General features: G+C 44.4%; 1 protein-coding gene across 2 annotated transcripts; it reads left to right on the top strand.

The window, feature by feature from the left end:
• The first annotated feature begins 6,025 nt into the window (after positions 1 to 6,025).
• CUNH10orf53 (chromosome unknown C10orf53 homolog) lies at positions 6,026 to 20,650 on the top strand. 2 transcript variants are annotated; one of them, XM_055612465.1, is made up of 3 exons: positions 6,026 to 6,132; positions 16,107 to 16,226; positions 20,497 to 20,650. In XM_055612465.1, the coding sequence occupies exons 1-3, from the start codon at positions 6,036 to 6,038 to the stop codon at positions 20,526 to 20,528; spliced, it is 249 nt and encodes an 82-aa protein (XP_055468440.1). In that variant the 5' UTR covers positions 6,026 to 6,035; the 3' UTR covers positions 20,529 to 20,650. The 2 variants fall into 2 exon arrangements, with proteins under 2 accessions (XP_055468440.1, XP_055468438.1); XM_055612463.1 differs by lacking the exon at positions 20,497 to 20,650 and adding an exon at positions 16,995 to 17,059.
• Positions 20,651 to 21,231: the final 581 nt, after the last annotated feature.

Here is a 21,231-nt window from a genome sequence, read left to right as displayed (position 1 = left end):
TCTTTCTTTCTTTCTTTCTTTCTTTCTTTCTTTCTTTCTTTCTTTCTCTTTTTCTTTCTTTCTTTTTCTGTTGAGTGTTTCTTTTTTTAAGATTTATTTATTATTTATACAGTATTCTGCCTGTATATGTGCCTGAGGGCAGCAGAGGGCATCAGATCTTACTATAGATGGTTGTGAGCCACTGTGTGGTTGCTGGGAATTGAACTCAGGACCTTTGGAAGAGCAGATAGTGCTCTTAACTGCTGAGCCATCTCTCCAGCTTCAGAAGTTATTTCTACAGACAAATATTTTAATAGAAAATTTGGCCTATTGTACAGAATTTTTACTGTGCCTACGATCTTCAGTCCTCCAGATAGGTTGTTAAACAAGCAAATAAAATAGAATTTGTCAAACCAAAGCTTCAGCTTCTTTAGCCAAAGACACCTGCTTTTAGTTCTTCTAAGATGTACATCACATGGAAAACATCCATTTGTCTCCTGTGCTGGTTATACTTATGTATACTTGACACAAACTATAATCATCCAAGAGGGGGGAACATCAACTAAGAAAATGCATTCTCAAATTGGGCTGTGGGCCAGCCTGTAGAGCATTTTCTCAACTAGTGACCAACGGGGTAGGACCCAGACCGTTGTGAGTAGTGCCATTCTTGGGCTAGTGGTCCTGGTTCTATAATAAAGCATGGGAGCACGCCAGTAAGCAGCTCTCCTCCATGGCTTCTGCATCAGCTCCTGCCTCCACGTTCCTGTCCTGTTTGAGTTCCTGTCCTGATTTCCTTCCATGATGAACAGTGTTGTGGAACTATAAGCCAAATAAACCTTTCCCTCCCCAAGAGGCTTTTGGTCACAGTGTTTGTTGCAGAGTAGAAACCGTAACTAAGATATCTCTTTATAAAATAATCACTGGGCATTCTGTTAAAAGGAAGAAGGGACTGAATGAGGCATTATATGGTATTATAAGGTATTCTTTTAATGATAACTCAAAATCCAGAATTGATTACAGGAACCTTGGAAAAGTCACCACATCAAATATTCTGTGCAGCCAGATGCTTCTAACCACCTCTTGGGTTGCAAAACTGCAAGAGACAAAGCTTAGCTTTGTGTTTCTGACCTCAGACTTGTGCCAGCTTGTCCTGTAGGCATACCCACACGGACTGAAGTGGTACTCCTCCCGCATTTCTGCTAACGTCCTGTTTCCTAAATCCTTTTATATTTAGTTTTAAAAAAATCATTCCTTAGTTTATTTTTCTATCTTTCTTGTTTTGTTTGTTTGTTTGTGTCATTTTTTTGGCTGGGAGGATATGTGGCTTTGGTTTTTCGAGACAGGGTTTCTCTGTGTAGCCTTGGCTGTTCTGAACTTGCTTTGTAGACCTGGCTGGCCTCAAACTCACAGAGATCCACCTGCCTCTGCCTCACTGAGTGCTAGGATTATAGGCATGTGCCGCCATGCCTGGCTAAAGATGTATTTATTTATTCAGCACCAGGAAACACACAGTGCTGAAGAGACAGGAAGAAGGCATTGTATCCCCACAACCGGAGTTGCAGATGGCTGTGGGCTGCCAGGTAGTGCTGGGAACTGAACCCAGGTCCTCTGAGCTCCCAGGGCTCCTAATCCCTGAGCCATCTCCCCCGTACATCTTTTTCTAAATGAGAGGAATAGTGATGATTTCGATCTTAATGACAATACAGATGAGGATTATATCATGTCCTCACATTAATCACTTTTTTTTTTTTTGCTATGACTCTTAGCTTACCCAAACCTTTATTTTACTTGAATTAAGTTTTTAGTCAAAACAAAACTCAAATTTTTCATTACCTTCATAAAGTAACTATCTTATTTGGAGAAAACACAATTTTTAGACCTAAAAGAATAGGTCAGAGATACAGAGTGTGGTGGCTCACAGCTGTAATCCCAGTGCTTGGGAGGCAGTGGCAGGCTGGTGGCTGTGAGTTCCAGGCCAGCCTGGTCTACAAAGCGAGTCCAGGACAGCCAGGGCTACACAGAGAAACCCTGTCTCAAAACAAAAAATAAAATAATAAAATAATATAGGTCAGAGATGTTTTTAAAGATTTTCTCTTTTTAAGATTTATTTTGAATTATGTGTGTACGTGTGTATTTGTACAGGCACATGTGCACACGTGTTACAGATGCTCACAGAGGCTGGGGCAGGCTGCCTGGTGTGGATGCTGGAAACTGATCTCGAGTCCTCTGCAAGGGCAGGACTCTTTCTTAACTGCTGAGTCGTGGCTCCAGTCCGGTCTCTATTTTAAACTGTCTAAAAGAGATCCATATTGTGGAGTACATTAATCTTAGGTGAGACTGGATGGGTTTAGGCTGGGATGACTGTAGACTGAATTTTTTGTTTGAGATCTAAACTCTTATAGATCAGAACAAAAGAACTACTACTTAAGCTATAGTGTGTGTGTGTGTGTGTGTGTGTGTGTGTGTGTGTGTGTGTGTGTTAGCAGTGGAGCCGCAGAAGTCAGCATCAGATGTCATTCCTTGGGAGCCACCTTAGTGTTTGAAACAGGGTCTCACTGATTAGCCTACAATGGCTGGCCACCATCTTCGGCTAGACTCTAGACTCTAGAAAGATCCTCCTGCCTCTGTCTTGCCCATGATAGAACCGTAAGTGCACATCATCAAGCCTGGCTCTTTTTATGTGGGTGCTAAGGGTTGAACTCTAGTCTTCAGGTCTGCATAGCAAGCATTTTACCAACAGAGCTGTAACACCCCAGCACTCTCGAAAGAATATTAACTGGATCCAACCTATTGGTTTACTATTGACATTTAAAATGTCAGGACAGAGCCCCCTAGCATACTCAGACCCTTGTCAGGACTACCCAATATTTAGATTGACAATTTTTATCCAAACTATGTAAAAACAGTATCCAATGGCAAAACATTGGTGAGGATGTTTTGTTGTTAATTAGTTAACTTTTAATGGTTTTTAATAAAAATTGGTCTAGAATCAAGAAACCTCTCGGGGAGTATAGGTGTTGGACTATAAATTTTAGGACAAACCCAATCTGTTGATAATAACTTTAATAGACATACTTTTAAAAATGATTAATGCTCAAGAATGGAATGTGAAATAAAACAGAAAGTGTGTAACTTGGGAGATCAGAGCTTAAGAACCTATGCTTCCCAAGTGAACCTTCAAGGTGTGTCCCATCCTGCAGTTGGTTTGGATTAGAAAACAATATTATATTTTACAATGAAAAAAGTAAATGAGCAATGTTACAAAATAACTCCATTGGAGTTCAGTTCCCTTTCTTACCTTTTTCTTTCCTTTCTTTTTATTTTTTAATTTTTAGTTGGTTTGTTTTTACAAATATCTCATGTAGCCTAGGCTGGCCTTGAACCTACTATCTAGTTCAAGGATGAACTTTACCTTTTGATCCTCCTGCCTCCACCTCCCAAATGCTGAGAAGGTTGCATTCCATTTTTTTTAATATATAAAATAAGAAATGAAAACAGGAAATAGTGGAAAATGCCTTTAATTTCAGCATTCAGGAGGCAGAGCCTGGTCGATCTCTGAGTTTGAGGCCAGCCTGGTCTACAGAGTGAGTTTCAGTGAGTTTCTGTGTAGCCTGGCTACACAGAAAAGCTTTGTCTCAAAAAACAAACAAATAAATTTGGTTATGCAAACAAAATCTATGGAATACTTATTTCCTACACAGCTGGCCTTTTATTTTTACACATATTCTAATAATATTTAAAACATGTAGAAAATTCAATTTTTTTTTTTAATGCAAAATGGTGTAACATTGCATCTTCAGCATTGTGAGTATTCATTTACTTCTCTAACCTGGAATGTAGGTAATAGGACAGACCAAATTGTTATGCACAAATAAAAGTTACAGTAATTCAAATACAAATGGCCCAATCTTCTCTAGAATTAGAGCTAACTGATCCATGTGAGGCGATAGGTACAGAATCAAAGATGAGAAACTAAGATTAGAAGATACAGCTCAAGTTCAGAATAAAGAGAAAAATATACACAATAACCACTTTTATTCATCTTTAATGTAGAGTTGCTAGCCAGTAATATACAATAAGAAGAAAAAAGAAAGGATCAACGAAGGAAATATAACTGTAATTGTTTGCAAACTGTGTGAATGTCTACATAGATAACCCAAAAGGATCTATAAATAAAATATCAAAAATAACACATAAGACCAAGGAAGCTTATATAAAATCAATATATAATGGTAAATTTACAAATAAAGTATCAAAAAAACCCAAATAAGATCAAGGTAGCTTATAAAAGATCAATATATAAAAGTAAGTTTATTTTATACACAGAAATATGAAAACATATTAGTAGTAAAATCAAAAAGAAAATCCTTATAATCTGATTGGCCTGTTCTCTCACCTCCCCCTGAGGAGAGAGCAGCCTTACCAGGCTACAGAAGATGACAACACAGCCATTCCTGATGTGATCTGATAGACTAAGATCAGAAGGAAGGAGAGGAGGACCTCCCCTATCAGTGGACTTGGGGAGGGGCATGCGTGAAGAAGGGAGAGGGAGGATGGGACCGGGAGGGAAGGAGGAAGGGGTTTATGGGGGGAAACAAAGTGAATAAACTGTAATTAATAAAAATAAATAAATTAAAAAAAAAAGAAAATCCTTACCAGCATTTTTAACAAAGTTAATAACCCAATGAGCAGGACTCCAATGAGAAGCAGATTTTGTCCTCTAAAAGTTCACGAAGCTCAGAGAACACTGAACCTTCACCTTCGTTAGGGTTACCAGACACACTGGTGGGGTAGTGGGTGGACAGTTACAGCAAGGTGCCCGCCAAGGTGGTTAGTAAATGCTTTGAATTATGACTTTCTTTTGTTCTGTGGCTATAAAAGATTATAAAACCACGTCTATGTCAGAGCATGTTATTTTGGGACAACCTGAATTCACACTTCTGGACCATAGCTACTGGCATTTGGTTCAGAATCAACTTTTTTTTTTTTTGAGGTGAAAGTTGTATTTTTGTATATTAGGAGACATTCTTTGTGCCCTTCTAACAGTCAGAATTCTACTGGCATCGTTCCTCTATTTGCCAGTGTGGATAGACCAGTGTGTGTCGCAGAGAAAGACTGCACACGTGGAGAGAATTAAACACACAACAGTAGCATATGTTGGAAGAGGAATTAATGGGAATGAATTTTTAATCCTTGCACTTTTCATAAAATGTACAAAGATATCAACTATGTTGATTTTTATAAATGCTTATTGCACTCATAAGAAGATAATGGTTAGGTCTGGCTAGCTGCTGAAAAGAAGAGGAAAAAAAGGCTCTGAAAAACAAAACAAAACAAAAAGACTATCAGGCAGTGTAGAACAAATATTCCCTTCTTCCTCTCCCAGAATAAAGCGGCTCGCTGATGCTGTGTCCAAGGATCCAGCTTCTCCCTGTAATAGGGTCTCTCATCCATGGGGCCTCCAGGTTCTCCCTGGGTTGTCTGTGTCTTGACGTGGGCGAGGGAGAGAGAGATGGAGGAGAAAGAGAGAGAAAGATTATTCAAGGTGGCCAGGCGTTTGGGAGGCTTCGACAAAGCAAAGATACACAGGTAAGTCTGTTTGTATGCACATGTAATAAATCAATCAAAACCAGGTCAGAACGTAGAGGAAACGCTGCTTCCGGTCCACTCTACTTCCCTGAAAGGCTCTGCAAGCTCCCCAGCCTCAGCTGAGTAAATACAAAATGCAGGCTGCAACTCAATTGGCTACTGATGACATGGGGCAACTTCAGAAAGCGCCGCCAGACCAGCGCTTTTCATAACTGGTGGGTGTAGTCGTTCACCCTTTCAGTGCTAGCACCACAGCAGGCGGGAAATAAGTCAGTTTCTGAGGCTGTCCTAGGCTGGGAGACCAGGGACCCGAGAGTCTTGGCCCCGCCCAGCAGTGCCACGCCCACTCTCTCTCCCAGGCTGGAGGCGCGGTCGCCTAGCAGCAGGTGTTAGAGTCCTTGACAGCCTCTCTCCGCTAGAACGGCTAGAACGCAGAACGCAGAACGCAGAACGCAGAACGCAGCACCATGCCCAAGGAAGCGGTGGTGACTTTGCGCTACGGGCCCTACAGCGCAGTGGGGCTGTCGGTGGAGCACCGCACCTACCGCCTGGAGGGTCTGCAAGGTGGGCCACCCGGCTGAGCGCCTCTGCTGAGCCTCAGCCTCCCAGACGCGGGCTGCGTCCTCTACCTAGAGCCCAGCCAGGGGCCACCTTTCCCCGGAAGCCTTTTCCGGGATGACGTTAGCGTATCCCTCCAGCCCCCCTTACCTGGGTATAAAACTGAAAATGAGCATGGTCCGTGGGCACCGAGTGTTCCCAGGCAAAATACACAAAGTTGTTAGCTCATCCCACGTTAGGATCTGGGAAGTCTGAAGTCAGAAATAGTAAGTGGCCTTTGTAAGTCAACTGGCTGCAGGGTGACAGGGCTGAGATCCTGTCCCTTGCTTGTTCGTTTCTGCTGCAAGGCCCTCGTTTGTACATAGACTCAGGCAGACGGGCTCACTGTTGAACAGGATGTGTGAAGGAGAATGTTGCTTACTCGGGTCATGCCTGAAGCCTGACAGACTAGAGCCAAATGCTCTAAAAGTCCAGAGGACACAAAAATCAGCTTTGGTCCAGCAATCGGGGATGACTTTCTGGAGGAGGTGGTATTTGAAGTTCCCACCTGAAGAAGTATGGATACTGTTACCAAAAAAAAGTTGCTTTCTCTAAGAAAATAGTTCACTGAGAGGCTTTTGTGGCAAGTCCCATAATGTCTGTCTGTGCTAGTAACTGTATGTCAGCTTGACACAAACTACAGGTGTCTGGGGGAGGGCACTCTTAATTGAGATAAGGCCTCTATAAGATTGGCTTGTAGGCAAGTCTATAGTACATTTTCTTAACCAGTTATTGATGTGGAAAGTCCCAGCCCATTGTGAGTGGTGCCGCCCGTGGTCTTCTGGTGGTCCTGGGTGCTGTAAGAGAGCAGATGAACAAGTTACAAGGAGCAAGCCCCTAAGCAGCACCCCTCCATAGCCAATCCGTCAGGTCCTGCCTCCAGGTTCTTGCCCTGACTTCCTCCAGTGATGGCTGGGATACAGAAGTATAAGCAGAAATAAACCCTCTCCTCCCTAAGTTGCTTTTGGTCATGGTGTTTCATCACAGCACTAGAAAGCTCAGACAGCACTGATCTTAGGTTTGTTTCAGCTGCCAGAGTCAAATGCTACAGGCTATGTGCCCTGGGCAATAGAAGTCATATTCCCTTCCAGGCTGGAGGCTGGCACCCTGTCTAGGCAGAGCTGATTTCCGGTGAAGCTCTCTTCCTAGCTTGCTGACGGCTGTTTTCTCTCTTGCCTTTGGGTACTGAGAAGATGGATTAGGGGGCAAACACTAAAGACTCATCTCAGAGAGACACTCACCCTCTTTTTACATCTTTAAATAGTATTTTCTTACTTCTCTTTGAACATATTTCGACCACCCTCCCTCCCTCCAGCCCCACCCCCAGCCTCCCTACTCACTCACTTTCATGCACTCTTTTCTTCTTTTTAACTACATATAGTTAACCTTGTGCTTCCCAGGTACTCTTGGGTGTGAGCCTATCTCTTGGAGCATGACAAACCTACCAGGAGTCACACCCTTAAAGAAAATGATTCTTCCTGTCCCAGCAGCAATTAACTGCCAATAGCTTCTTGGCTAGGGGTGGGACTTCCTGTCCATCCCCCCTCTCCATGCTGGGGTTTTTTCTGGTATGAGCTTTTACACGCCATTACAACTGCTGTGAGTTCATACGTGCAACTGTTCCGTTGTATCAAAAAACAGTCTCACTGTAGTCATCTACCACCTCTGCTTACGATCGTTCTGCCCCTCTCTTCCACGGCAATTCCCTGAGACTCGGCAATAGGGAGCGTGACATCCGTGTCTCATTTAGGGCTGGGCACTACTGGCCAGCTTTTGAAGTGATGGAGGTTGCTATGGAGAAAAGTAGTTGTCAATGTTACCCAGCTGTGAACCTTGAGAGATGCAAAATGTCTGGCCTGGCAAAATAGTGCCCACTGCCACAATAGTGGCACATATGTCATGGGAACAACTAAAGATTTTCTGACTGGATTTAGAAGATGTGCTACAAGTTGGAACCCCAGATTTGTGCCAGCTTGTCCTGTGGGCATATTCACATGGAGAGCTCTTCTCAGAGAGACATCGTGGGGTAGGCAGGCTGTAAGCTCTAAAGATGAACCTGCTGCTATGCTTCTGCTAAATGGACAAAGTATTAAACCAACTTCCAAAGACTTATTAATATACGCATAGATTAGTGTGTCTCTTGGCTCTCATAAGAGAAGCTTTTTCTTGCAATAGATTGGCCATTAACAGAGACACAACTGAAAAATGTACAGAGAATAAGAAACCTTTCAAACCAGGGGCTCCCTATGACTTCATTTAATCTTATGTCCTAAAGAGTTAGGACTTCAACATACAAACTAAGGACATTACAATTTGGTCCATAGCAGCATTATTTTTCAACATTAAGTAAAGATCACAATATCATAGAACCATCATTATTCTTTTTCCATCCTAAACAATAACTCCATTTAGTATAGTAACTCCAACCTCCCACCACTAGACTTGATGTACTTTAATCAACATTCCATCCCTGTCCACCTGAATTTAATATACATAAAATCTGCTTCTAGACCTCACTGTTGCCAGGGAGAGGGCATTAGCAAAGGAAAAGCATAGGGGTCTGAAGTTGAGCTAACCCAGTTTTGACCTGGCCTCTACTACTCGTGGACGTATAACAAAGTCAAAAATCAAGCTGTTTTTTGTTTTGTTTTGTTTTGTTTTTTTCTTTATGAGTCTCACTTTTCTTATTGGAAAAGGAGAATGTGAACCCCTCACTGGTGTGAGTCTGATGAGAAATGCATAGAGGCCATAAGCAGCATGCCACACGTGGCAAGGAATTATTCCAGAGACAGCCATTAGGAAAGAAAGAGGGGTCTCTCAGGACATTTGAGGAATGGCAAGCAGCTCAGTCTGGTAGAGGACGGCGTATAGCAAGAGAGTTGGGTTTGGTTTGCCCTGTGCCTTAAGGAGTCAGCAAAAGTGCCTAGGTGAAAAACTGTGAGTTAACCGGGCTGGGGTGGCACACGCCTTTAGTCCCATCACTCGGGACTGAAGCAGGTAGACCTGAGTTCAAGGCCAGCCTGGTCTACAGAGCTAATTCCAGAACAGCAAGGGCTACACAGAGAAACTCTGTCTCAAAAAACAATAAATAAGTAAATAAATACCAACCATGATTTGTTAAGGTCCAATTCTGAAGGAAGTAGTTGGAAATGGAGGACATTGAATTATTAAGAGATAGCAAACCAGTGTGTAGAAATCATGTTCTAGAATGTAGAAGAAATGCCGACAGGAATGATTCTAACTGTAAGCGCGATCTGGACACTGATGACATTCAATGCCTACTTTCTCCCTACTTTCTGCCTCGGGTCCTGGCTGCTCTCTTTTTGCCATCACTTCAGCCAGAGCCTTGCATTCATTTCTTACTCCTCCCTCTCTTACAGCTACTGCTCAGCCTGTCAGTCCTTCCTGCGGTCTTTGTCCTCAGGGCACGCCCCAATTCATTCTTCTTAGTCTGTTAGCCTTCCTCCTCCATTTATGTCCAGTCACCATCATTCTCTGCTTCAGCTGTGTCAAGCCTCAGCTCTGTGCGACCACAGTCGTCTCCTTGTAGTCTGTCCTCAGAACCAGAGCAGGGTCAGAACAGGCATTCATTCCTGGATGACCTGGTGACTCCCGCCTCACTAGGGATAGAAGCCAAAGACCTTCCAAGGCCACAGGGCTCCTTGGGACTCCCTTGACCTCCTTACACATCCACTCCAGCCATACCCACGTCCTCATTGACCATGGAACTGTCCAGGGATCCCGGGAGATTACACCTGGGGTTCAGCAGGAACTACACCTGGGATGCCTTTTCCACATGATCTTCCCTGCCCTCCCTCAGCCTTCAGGTTATCAGCCCCGAAAGTCACCGCCATGGACAAGACTTCCTGGAGTACTGTGTGTGTGTGTGTGTGTGTGTGTGTGTGTGTGTGTGTGTGTGCGCACGCGTGCGCCTTGTACACATGCTGACACTCATTTGTGGAGGTCAAGGGATAAATTGCTGGAGTGGGTTTTCTCTTTCCACTAGGTGGGTACTGGGTGTCAAACTGTGGTTGAAAAGCTTGAGAACACATGCCTTTACCCACTGATCCCTCTCAGCAGCTCTGTCCTCTTCCTTCTGTACTCCCTCCCCTCCTCCTTTAGCCCTTCTTAGTGTTTATAGGCACCTGCCACAGCCCCGATCTTCCTCCTCACCTCATATACACTTGGATGTAATCTTCAGAGTTGCCTGTCTGTCCTGTTCCCTGCGGGGTCCCATTTCCTAGGACTGTATCTGCTATGTGGGAAATGTCACAAGACTTTTCCTGGGGAGATGTGAACAAAAATCTATTCACCCCAGATGGGGCACTAACAGCAAACCAAAGGAAGGATCCCACCCAAGTCTAGCTTATAGAGCTAGTAGGTTTATTGGAATTACCTGCTTACAGGAACATGAGCGCTTCAAGAGCATCTCAGGAAAGCCTGCCCTGGTGCGGGTGATGACTCACAAAAGCTTACTTGTAGCTCTCTTGAAGTTTCTCCTCTCTCCCAGTCATGATCTTGAAAGTGGAGGCTTCTGACAATGCAACTTCGAAACCTCCCAAGAGGGAAGGTATCACATTTGAGGACAGAGCCACATGCTGGAGGGAGACTGGAGGAAGCGGAAGAGATGGAGCCAGGCAGCCGGCAGAGGTGTTGCCTAAGAACAAAGTGCTAGGGGACAGGATGGGCACAGAAGGCATGTGAGACAGGATTTCAGAAGAAGCGGATCCCAAACTTGTTGAGCTGGAGCTATCCGCAGAGAGAGAAGCATTTACAGCTGCCGGTTGTGAAAGGATTAGAGAACGAACATCCTCGTATGTCTCCAAGTGGAAGACAAATGGGACAGTGAGCTTGGAGGGTAACATGGAAGTGTCTATAAAATGTAACCCACACGACAGAAACCAAATGTTTTGTTTCCAGGTGCCTTCTTTACTGGAAGAAAAAAGACTACACATAACACAGGTGGCATAGTACCAGTGTTTTCCGAAACATTCTTGGTGAAAGGGGGAAAAAATGGAAACAACCAGAAACGGCAATGGCTCTGTAAACCGCAGCACATCTGTCATGTGACATGGGAGGCCCGGGTTGGCTGAGCACAGCAGCACGCAGGGGTACAGTCTCTCCCTGAGTCCCCTGCACACCAAGATCTCTCTTCGCTTAAACGGGCAGATAATGGAAGATGAATGTAGGGTAGAAATAGGGTGTTTTAGAAATATTTTTATTCTTTTTCTTTTCTATAATTTCTAATGTTTTTGCAGAATCACAAATCTGCTTTACATGTATAATCTGAAAATATTTTTGATGGTTTTTTCTTTTCAGCAAAAATGTCCTAAAGGAAGGTAGAAACAAAGACCCATCGTGCACATCTATAACCCTGGCACTTGGAAAGTAGAGGGTGGAGGATTAGGAATTCAAGTCATCCTGGGCTACTTGAAGCTCTGGAGAGGGGGAGAACAAAGAAAGGGAAGGTGGAGGATGAGCCAGGGGGCTCACCTGAATCCCAGCACTCAAGAAGCTGAGGCAGGTGGACCATGACGGCCAGTCTGGGCTACTCAACAAGACCTTGCCACTACCCATGCCCTCCTCCCCCAAAAAAGCAAGAAAGGAGGGTTGGGGAAAGGAAGGGTAGAGGAAGGAGAGGGAAAGGAAAGAAAGTAGAGAACACAGACATGGGTCAGGGAGGAATGGACAAGGTGGAGCCAGAAGCTGAGCTGAGCCACAGGTACAGGCTAATGGTCCCTCTTGGGGAAGGAGGAATATTTTGAGGCAAAATGCTGGGGAGCATTTTGATGGCTGGCAAGGTTTGTAAGGTGTCTGCAGGTGGCTGATTTGTGAAGTAAGATGTGTGCACTCATGCTTGATAACGCATCTAATAAGTGCTGCCAACATTTACAGAGGACCCTGTGATGAGGGCCAAGGTGTTAAGAGCAACAACGCAGGAAACATTTACTCACCTTCCCCTCCCCTCCCCTGGCTCTCCCACTTTAGACCCAGTATTAACACTGGAGCAAGCAGATCTACTTGCAGGCCCTCCTCCGTAAAAAATCTGCTTCTGAATTCTGCGTATGACTTTTAAAAATCATCGCCCTTTATTGTTTCCCGAAGCCCTGCTGTCTTTGGAAGGATGCCTGATCTTTTCTAAGTGCACCATGCCCTAAGCAATTGGAACACTCTTGTTCAATATTATCCATGAATTATAATAGCTCAGCAAAATAACGTTTCCACTAAACGACTGCTTTAAAGAGCCCTAAGTAATTGCCCTGGCCACAGTTGCTCCTTGTCTATCTGCTGTACCTGAGCCTGCCAAACAATCCCCTCAAAGGAACTGGAAGGTGCTGGAACTGACCATTAGAAACGGAATCCATCTTTATTCAGTCAAGGCACCCAATTGCCATTCTTCCATCTCCAGTGATGTCCTAGCTGCTCTCGTTAATGGTCCCTGGATTGTGTCTCCCCTGAGCAAAGGAAGGAAAGCAATCTGTCAGTGTATCTCACCTTCCTACCTAGCAGCATTTGCATCATCCACAGATGGTACACAGCACTGCCAGCTCAAAGGACAGAGCTTTTCCCCTGCCCCTCCACTTTGCCCAGACCTCCCGTGAAGAATGAGGTGCCACTTCAAAGAGGTGGGTGTTCTGCGGGCGGCTTACCGCTTCCGGCTGATTTATGCTGGAGTTTAGCCACTGCCTGAGCACAGACTTTGTTTGGGGGAACATATCTATCTGACCTTTCTTTGAATAGACAACCCAGGAGCAACTCAGGAAACCATGCCCCCCGCCCCCAGTGCCGAGTGGTGGCATTTGGGTGAGCTGCAGGAATCCCAGGGTGTCTTCTCTCATCCCTTCAGCCTGCCCCAGCTGCGCCTCGCTACCTCCTCTCTGACAGGAAGGGAATGACGTCCTGAGGCTCACAGGGTGACAGACTCCGCAGCACTTGTCACCTGAGTACAAATCAGACAGGAAATCAAGAGCCACAAGGGAAGTTGGTGGCACTCAGCATCACTGTAATTGCTGCTTTGGAAGCCTGTGTTGACCCCGGGTGCCTGGAGGAAGATCAAGAGGCCCACCCTTAAAGAGCTCAGGGGCCTGTGCAAGGCAGCCCTAGACAGAGAGAGGATCCCTTCTTGTCTGCTTCACTTGCTCACAGGAGCCCTCAGGATTCACCTCTCGGCTCCATGGGGTAGCTTATTTTGCAGATCAAATCCATTTTCAACTACACCTTGTCATGTAAGAGTAACAGTGTCATTAAAGATACCCTAAATCCAGGTGTGACTTGAGTACCAGTCAGATGGGCCTTTCAGGGGACGAGTCTTGGGGAGCTGGGAAGTGCTTACCTCCTGAGGTCTCTGTCTGGACCTCTTGCCTGATCCTTGTATCCTCGGTTTCTCAGAGCCCCTTAAGCCTTAGAAAGCTGGCCTTGGGTGTTTGGAGCAGAGTGACAGCTAGGCTCCAAAGCTGTCCCTGTCAGATTCCATGCAAAACCTAAGGTCCTAGAGGCCACAGGGCACCTCCCCACCTGTAGCTACTTCCTGTTGAGGAGAGGGGTGCTATGGGCAGGGGACGCTGAAGCCAGAAATCTCTACTGATGTCATGTCTCCCTAGATGATGAACTGCCTTCCAAACCAGCTGGATCACTTCCACTTAAACAAGTCACTGGTCCAAGCTGAGTGCCCTCTTCAAAGATATTTAAGATCAAGACACTAAAACAGGATACAATAGCACAAATATGCCAAAGAAACATGCGGGCGTTCTTTGGAGAAAGGCATTAGCCGAGGCAGGTCTATTAGGGCCACCACCAGGCGCCTGAGGAGCATGAGCGTGTTAATGGGACCCTCACTGAGCCTTTCTCAAGTTTCTTTCCAAAAGTGAAATCAAAATTATGCAATTAAAAGGCTCACAGCCGGAGCCGGATGTTCTCGAGCTGATTGAACGATGAAGAAGTGGACACAACAACATTGTGAAACAGTGATTGTCTCTGTAATTAAATGCAATTAAGTGACAGAAATGTCTGCTTTTCCCCTCCTAAAACTATTGGAATGCTAAGACTTTAAGAAAACGCGGCCCTATCTGATGTCTTCTTCCTTCTAACCCAAATACTCAGCCGAGCACACAGACCGCTAAAGGTGACCACCAGCTCTAGGATGGATGGGGGATGGGGCACGTCGGGGGTGGGGAGTAGCTGTCTAGGCTGCCATGCATGATAACCACAGACAAGAGACAGATAGGATGGGCTGTAGTGGATACTTGCCTAGCATGCCTAAGACCTCAGTTCCATCATCAGCAGGGGAGGGAGGAGTAAGTCTTCACAAATTACCTGTGGCTGACCTCTAGGTAGGAGCCACTGGTAAATGATAAGCAAGCCACAGACTCAAAAGTGAGAGGAACAAATCCGTTTTCTTCTTTAAAGTTTTCTCTCTCTCTTTCTTCTTTGGGACAGGCTCTCATTTTGTGTCTCAGGCTGGCCTCTAACTATCCTTCTGCCCCTGTCTCCCTAAGAGCTGGTATTATAAGTGTGCTACCACAAACAGCTTATTTTATTTATTTATTTATTTATTTATTTATTTATTTATTTATTTATTTATTTTCCCTTTTCTTTCTTTCTGTTTTGGTTATTTGTTTTGTTTTGCTTTGTTTTTCAAGACAGGGTTTCTCTGTTTTAGTCCTGTCCTGGAACTCATTCTATAGACCAGGCTGGCCTCGAACTCACAGAGATCTGCCTGCCTCTGCCTCCTGAATGCTGGGATTAAAGGGGTGCGCAATGATGTCCAGCTATAGCTCTTATTTCTTACAAACATATTTTAATGAATATGTAGCATATGCTTTTGTTTTTTATCACAAGTATTACTTTCTTTTTTAAAGTTCCTTTTTAAAAATTTTACAAGTGGGGTTTCTCTGTATAGCGATGGCTGTCTTAGAACTTGCTCTGCAAACCAGGCTGGCCTTGAGCTCAGAGGTCAGCCCGCTTCTGCCTCCTGAGTGCTGGGCTTAAAGGTGCACACCACCACTGCCTGGCTAACTCAGGGTTCTTCACCTAGGCACCTTTGCTGACTCCTTGATGTCAAGTGTAAAGCAAACCCAACTCTCTTGCTTATATGCCATCCTCTACCAGACTGACCTGACATTCCTCAAATGTCCTGAGATACCCCCCCCCCCCCCCCCCCATTGCCTGGCTAAGTTCCTATTTTTCCACATGTATTTATATGCTGTGTGTGAGTCTGTTTGTGTATACATCATGACACATGCTTGGTTTTTCTCCTTCCGCTATGTGGGTGTCAAGGATTGAATTCAAGTCGTAAGTCTTGGTAGCAAGCCCCTTACCCAATGAGCCGCCTCAGCAGCCTACAACTTTAAATTTCCAAATCAAATTCTCATTATGTACACATAGCACTGTTCGCTTAGTCACCCTTTTATTATCACATCTGTGAATTGTTCACAGAATTTCAGTATTATAGAACAAAAAAGTCTTATTACAAAAATCTGCCTGTATTTCTGATTTTTTTTTTCTTACAGGGTTTCTTCTAAGTACAATGCTTTTGAAGTATGTTTTTGAAGGTTTGGGCTTATGCTATAAATTTCCCTCTAGAGAGACACTGAAGTTGCATTTCCATCAGCAGGAAAAGAAGTTTCTGGATCCTGGGTTTCCCCCAATACCGAGCACTGTCTCTCTGAGACTAAAGTGTGGGTCACTCTGTGGCCACTCCCAAGAGACAGGTGATTTCCTAACAGGTCTGGAGTAACTCACAAGCAAGAGCGTGTCACTTAGGTGTCTGCCATTGCTTTCCTGAGGCTATAAGGACACCCAGAGGCTGGGAACTAGCCAGGTGCCCACCAGGTGCTTAGCTTATAACCAAGAACAACCAAGGAGGAGACGTCCATGAGGGAGTAGACACAGGCTAGCCTGGAGTCTGCCCCGGGTCACCCACACCCCTCTCTACTTTCCAGCTGTGTTGATAGAAGATGGACATCAAGTCATCCTGGAGCAGATAGAAGACTGGAATCTGGTAGAGCTTGTGGTAAATGAAGAAATAGTCTTCCAGTGTGACATCGAAGACCTGGAGTTTGGTAAGGTGAAGGGAGGTCCCGCCCAGCACCCCGCCTCCTCTAAGACTTCCCTTTGTTTCCAGTGGAAGTGGCAGTAAGCCACGCCTGGAATCAAATCGGAGTTCATTCAGCATTTCAAATGCACAGCAAGAGCCCTGTTGCCTGTGACAAATGCTCTCCTGCATGCACTCGAGTGCATGTATGTGCTTACACACACCACACACAAATCACGTAACACACATACCATACACACATAAACATACACATACACCACGCGCACAGACACACAGTGCGGTGCTCTAATGCCCAGCTTCTTCCCCAAACACTGGAGACAGAAGAGGAAAGAAACAAAGTTGATGCCGGCCTTCAGATGGGTATTGCAACTGGAAAAAAAAATAAGGTTTTGCGTCTAGTTTCTCTTTTTTCACTTTACTATCTGTGTTTTATTATTATCTTCTTTCAAAGTGATTTTTGTTCTATTTGTCTTCTTCATCTGGATTTCTGAGACAGTTAGAGTCAGTGTACCCACAGAATATGGCATTATCAGCTATATTCTGCACATGTCTTTGCCCTGAAGTGATTCTGGCCCCATAGGCTGACCTGCATGTCTGCTTCCTGGTGCCTAAGCGCAAGAGCTTCAGGAATCCACTAAGACTCTGCTGAAGGCTACTTAACATTTTACATGCCTGGAGCCTTTAAAAATATACTCCCGGTGGAAGTCCAAGGCATATTTAATATTACATCAACTTGTACATAAAGTTGGCCAAAAGGTGTTATTTGTTTCCCTAGGGGGTGATGGTAGACTAGACCCACTGTGTGAAGAGGCCAGGATCGCTGTGCTATATGCCTTCTGATTTCGTGGAGCAGATAGAAGAAAGCCAGCTATGCCCTCCAGTCTACAATAACAGCAAAGGGGGCTTACTGGGCACAGGAATGCTGGGCTCTGCTTGTTAGAACATGGCAATGCCTCATGTCCTCTAGTCTGTACAGTTTGAGTTTCTATTCTGGCTGCATAGACATCCATAAAAAAAATAATAAAAACCACCTCGCTGGCCGCGTCTCTCAGTATCAGCCCATGGGAGAGCCCTTCAATATCAGGTGCAGTGGATCTGAATTAAAAAAACCAAACGCAATCTAATAACAGAGGACCATTCCCTAATAAAGCACCATTGCCAGAAGCTTTAGATACGCCATTGTGAAGCAAGCCAGGAAAAAGGGATCGGTGAAATTAAAGAGCACCCGAGCAGGGGGAGAACTAAGCACATGCCATTGCAGTATTAGGAAACCTGACTGTCTCACAGGTTTACTTCTTACGCCTACTGGAATACATTTTTAATTGCTGGTATAAAATTAGGTGAAATCAAATCTTCCCTTGCCCTGTTGCAAACAAGAAAGGCATCTGCCTTCTTTTGCATTAGCAAGTTCAGCAGGATGCTCTGAAGGAGGCAGGGCAGTCTAGGGCACCCTAGAGTAGCTCTTGGGCTTTCTGGTGGAGAACATAGCCTCATAGAAAGGAGCTTTCATGACAGGCAATGTAAAAAAAAAAAGTCAGTGTGCTGAAATGATGCGTGTTTGTTTTTCCAAGTCCTATGCTGTGTGTGTGTGAGAGAGAGAGAGAGAGATACGAATATATACATAAAAATTCTTATAAGGGTATATATATTCTTAACTATAAAGACAAAGCAAGAAAAAAAAAACAGACACCATTGTATGAGATTGTTTGAAACAGGCCTCTCACCCTTTAGAAGACCCAATGGAAGTCAGGAGGTTATACAGAAAGAAAGGCACTTTCATACCCTGCAAAGAACCTACACCACCTGGAAATCTGTCCTTCCCACCACCCCAGGAAGCCTCAGGTCCCCCCCACCCGCCCCATATCTCCAAACTACAAAAGGCCAATAGAGACTCCATGTGCTGACTTAGAGCCTTGGCCCAAGATTTTTCTGTCAGAGTTGATCCAAATTACAAATCAGTCACAGAACTATTTAATCATCCCCTTAGTAAAAACAACCAGGCTCAGGTCCACCCCATGCATGCTCTCTGGTTGGTGGTTCAGTCTCTGCCAGCCCCTATGGGCTCAGGTTAGTTGATTCTGTAGGTTTTCTTGAAGTGTCCTTGACTTCTCTGGCACTTTCAACTCTTCCTTCTCCTTTTCCACAAGATTCCTGGAGACCCGCCTAGTGTTTGGCTGTGGGTCTCTGCGTCTGTTTTCGCCAGCTGCTGGGGGAAGGCACTCAGGTGAGAGTTATGCCAGCCTCTTGTGTGCGAGTGTGGCAGACTATTACCAACAGTCTCATGGCGTGAGACTCGAGTTGGGCCAGTCACTGGTTGGCCGTTCCCTCACTTTCTGCTCCCTCTTTACCCCTGCGCCTCTTCTAAGAGGGAACATTCGTGGGCTGAAGGTTTTGTGCTATGTTGGTACCTTCATCCCTCCACTGGAAGTCTTGCCTGGTTACAGGAGGTGACTGTTCCATGATCCATATCCCCATTTCTAGGAGTCGTAGCTAGGGTCACCCTCATAGATTCCTGAGAGTTTCCATTGTCCTAGATTTCTAGCTGAACCCAGAGATACACACCCACTGTCACTCATTCCAGTTTTCTCTCCTGCCTCCCTCCCCACACTTGATCCCTCCTGTTCTCTTCCCCACCCCCTCTTCCGCCCAGATCCCTCCCTCCATTCACCCCAGAAGTCTATTTTATTTCCCCTTCGAAGTGTGATTCAAGCATCCTTCCTTAGGCCCTACTTGCTGCTTATCTTCTTTGGGTCTGTGGACTGTAGCATGGTTGTCCTGTACTTTATGGCTAATATCCATTTATAAGTGAGTATATATCGTCTTTGTCTTTCTGGGTCTGGGTTACCTCACTCAGGATGATCTTTTCTAGTTCCATCCGCTTGCCTGCAAATTTCATGTTATTATTTTTAATAGTTGAGTAAATGCACCATATTTTCTTCATCCATTCTTCAGTTGAGGGACACCTAAATTGTTCCCAGTTTCTGGCTATTACAAAATGAAGCTGTTAAGAACATAGTTGAGCAAGTGTTCTCGTGGCATGTATGGGATGGACCTAGGGCCCCTACACATATGTAACAGATGTGTAGCTTGGTTTTCTAACAGCAGATCTCTGACAGCAGGAGGAGGGACTGTCTCTTACTCTGTTGCTTGCCTTTTGCTCTTTCTCCTAACTGCACGGCCTTGTCTAGCCTCAGGTGAAGAAGATATACCCAGTCCTTCTACAACTTGATATGCCAAGGAGGGTTGATATCCATGGAAGGTCTCCCCTTCTCTGAGGAGAAAGGGAGGGAGAATAGGGGAGGGGAGAGGGAGGGACTGGGAGGAGAGAAGAAAGGGGAAGCTCCAGTCAGAATGTAAAGTAAACTAATTGATTGATTGATTAATAAAAATAAACCCAGGCTCCAGTAGAGTTGCCTTTCAGTGTCTGGCATTGTTTTTTTTTTAACAGTTCCTTAGTCCCTTTTGTCAGAGGGACTTCACTTACAAAATATGTAGCATTTTTAAAAAATATTTATTTATTTATTTATTTATTTATTATGTATACAGTGTTCTGCCTGCATGTACTCCTGCACACCAGAAGAGGGCACCAGATCTCATTATAGATGATTGTGAGCCACCATGTGGTTGCTGGGAATTGAACTCAGAACCTTTGGAAGAGCAGTCAGTGCTCTTAACCTCTGAGCCATCTCTCCAGCCCCAATATGTAGCATTTTATCTTTGTCTCAATATATAATTTTAGAGGAACATGTTTTCACTAAAGCACTATGAAAAATACAAAGTAATGATAGAGTAGAAATTCAACATCATTTTGGTATATTTCACGTTTGAGTTTCTTCTATTTAGGTCTAGATAGTCACAGAAATGAACATACACAGAACTTGACTTTGCCTGGTCCTACATGTATTTCCTTCTCTTACCTTAGTGTCCTATATGGAGCATGTCCTATGTGGCTGAGCATTTACTAAGTGTCTGAGTATTGTGCCTAAAGCAGGGAAGTTCTTTGTCTTGGTCCATTTTCTGTTGCTATAACTGAGTATCTAATCCTAGGTAATATGTGAAGCAAAAAGGTCTCTTTGGCTCGTACTTTTGCTGGCTAGAAAGTCAGCATGGTGCTGGTGTCTGGAGATGGGCTATTGCATGGCAGAGGCCATGAGACATGAAGCAAGATACAAGAGATGGTCTAGGCTTTCTTTGACGACAACTCCTGAGACCCGTGAGGCAAGATTCAGTTCTCAATATCATCTCTTTTACATTAATTACATTAATCTCTTTTACAGAAAGCGGCCATAATTCATCTGCCTCCTATTAGGTTCCACCTCTCAGAGATCGCATCCTTACATCGGAGACCAAACTTCCAGTCCACAAACCTTACAGGAAAAAATCTACTCCAAACCATAGGAAAAGTACTTTCAAATAAACATTTAAAATAAACTTGAAGGTCAGCAAGATGATTCAGTGCTTGCCACCAAGTCTAGTGATCTGAGTTTCACACACACACACACACACACACACACACACTCACAGAGAGAGAGTAAAAACTAAATAAATACACTTAAGACTTTGGCATGGGAGTCATCTATCTGCATAGCCTAACTCTTTTTGGCAATGACTGAGAACGTGTTGCCTTTTCTCAACCAGGAACCTACTTTCTTCCTGTCAAGACATAAGTGCTCTGTGCCTCAGGAAGCTGGACATCAGGTGCCTTTTAATGCTTTTAAAACACTGCTTACTTAATCACATCTCAAGCGTTATAAGGCAACAAATCAGTGCCATTGTTAGCAGAACACATAAATAAAGTGTCTTTTTTAGAATAAAGTTCAAGGCATGGTTCTGTCTCAACAGTTTTAAGATGAAATTTGGAGTCTCTAAGCTTCTTCATCATTTAAACACAATTGTAATGAATAGATTTGGGGTGAGAGAAGATTCCGGGACTGCTGCCTCAAGTTCAGCTGACCACACCTACCTCCTCTTGTTAGTTTTACCCTTGAAACCTGTGCGATCAAGAGTCCTGT

This window comes from Psammomys obesus, unplaced genomic scaffold, assembly GCF_907164565.1.
Source record: "Psammomys obesus unplaced genomic scaffold, mPsaObe1.curated_primary_1811, whole genome shotgun sequence".
Taxonomy (NCBI): domain Eukaryota; kingdom Metazoa; phylum Chordata; class Mammalia; order Rodentia; family Muridae; genus Psammomys; species Psammomys obesus.
This window is presented reverse-complemented; position numbering and strand designations above follow the sequence as displayed.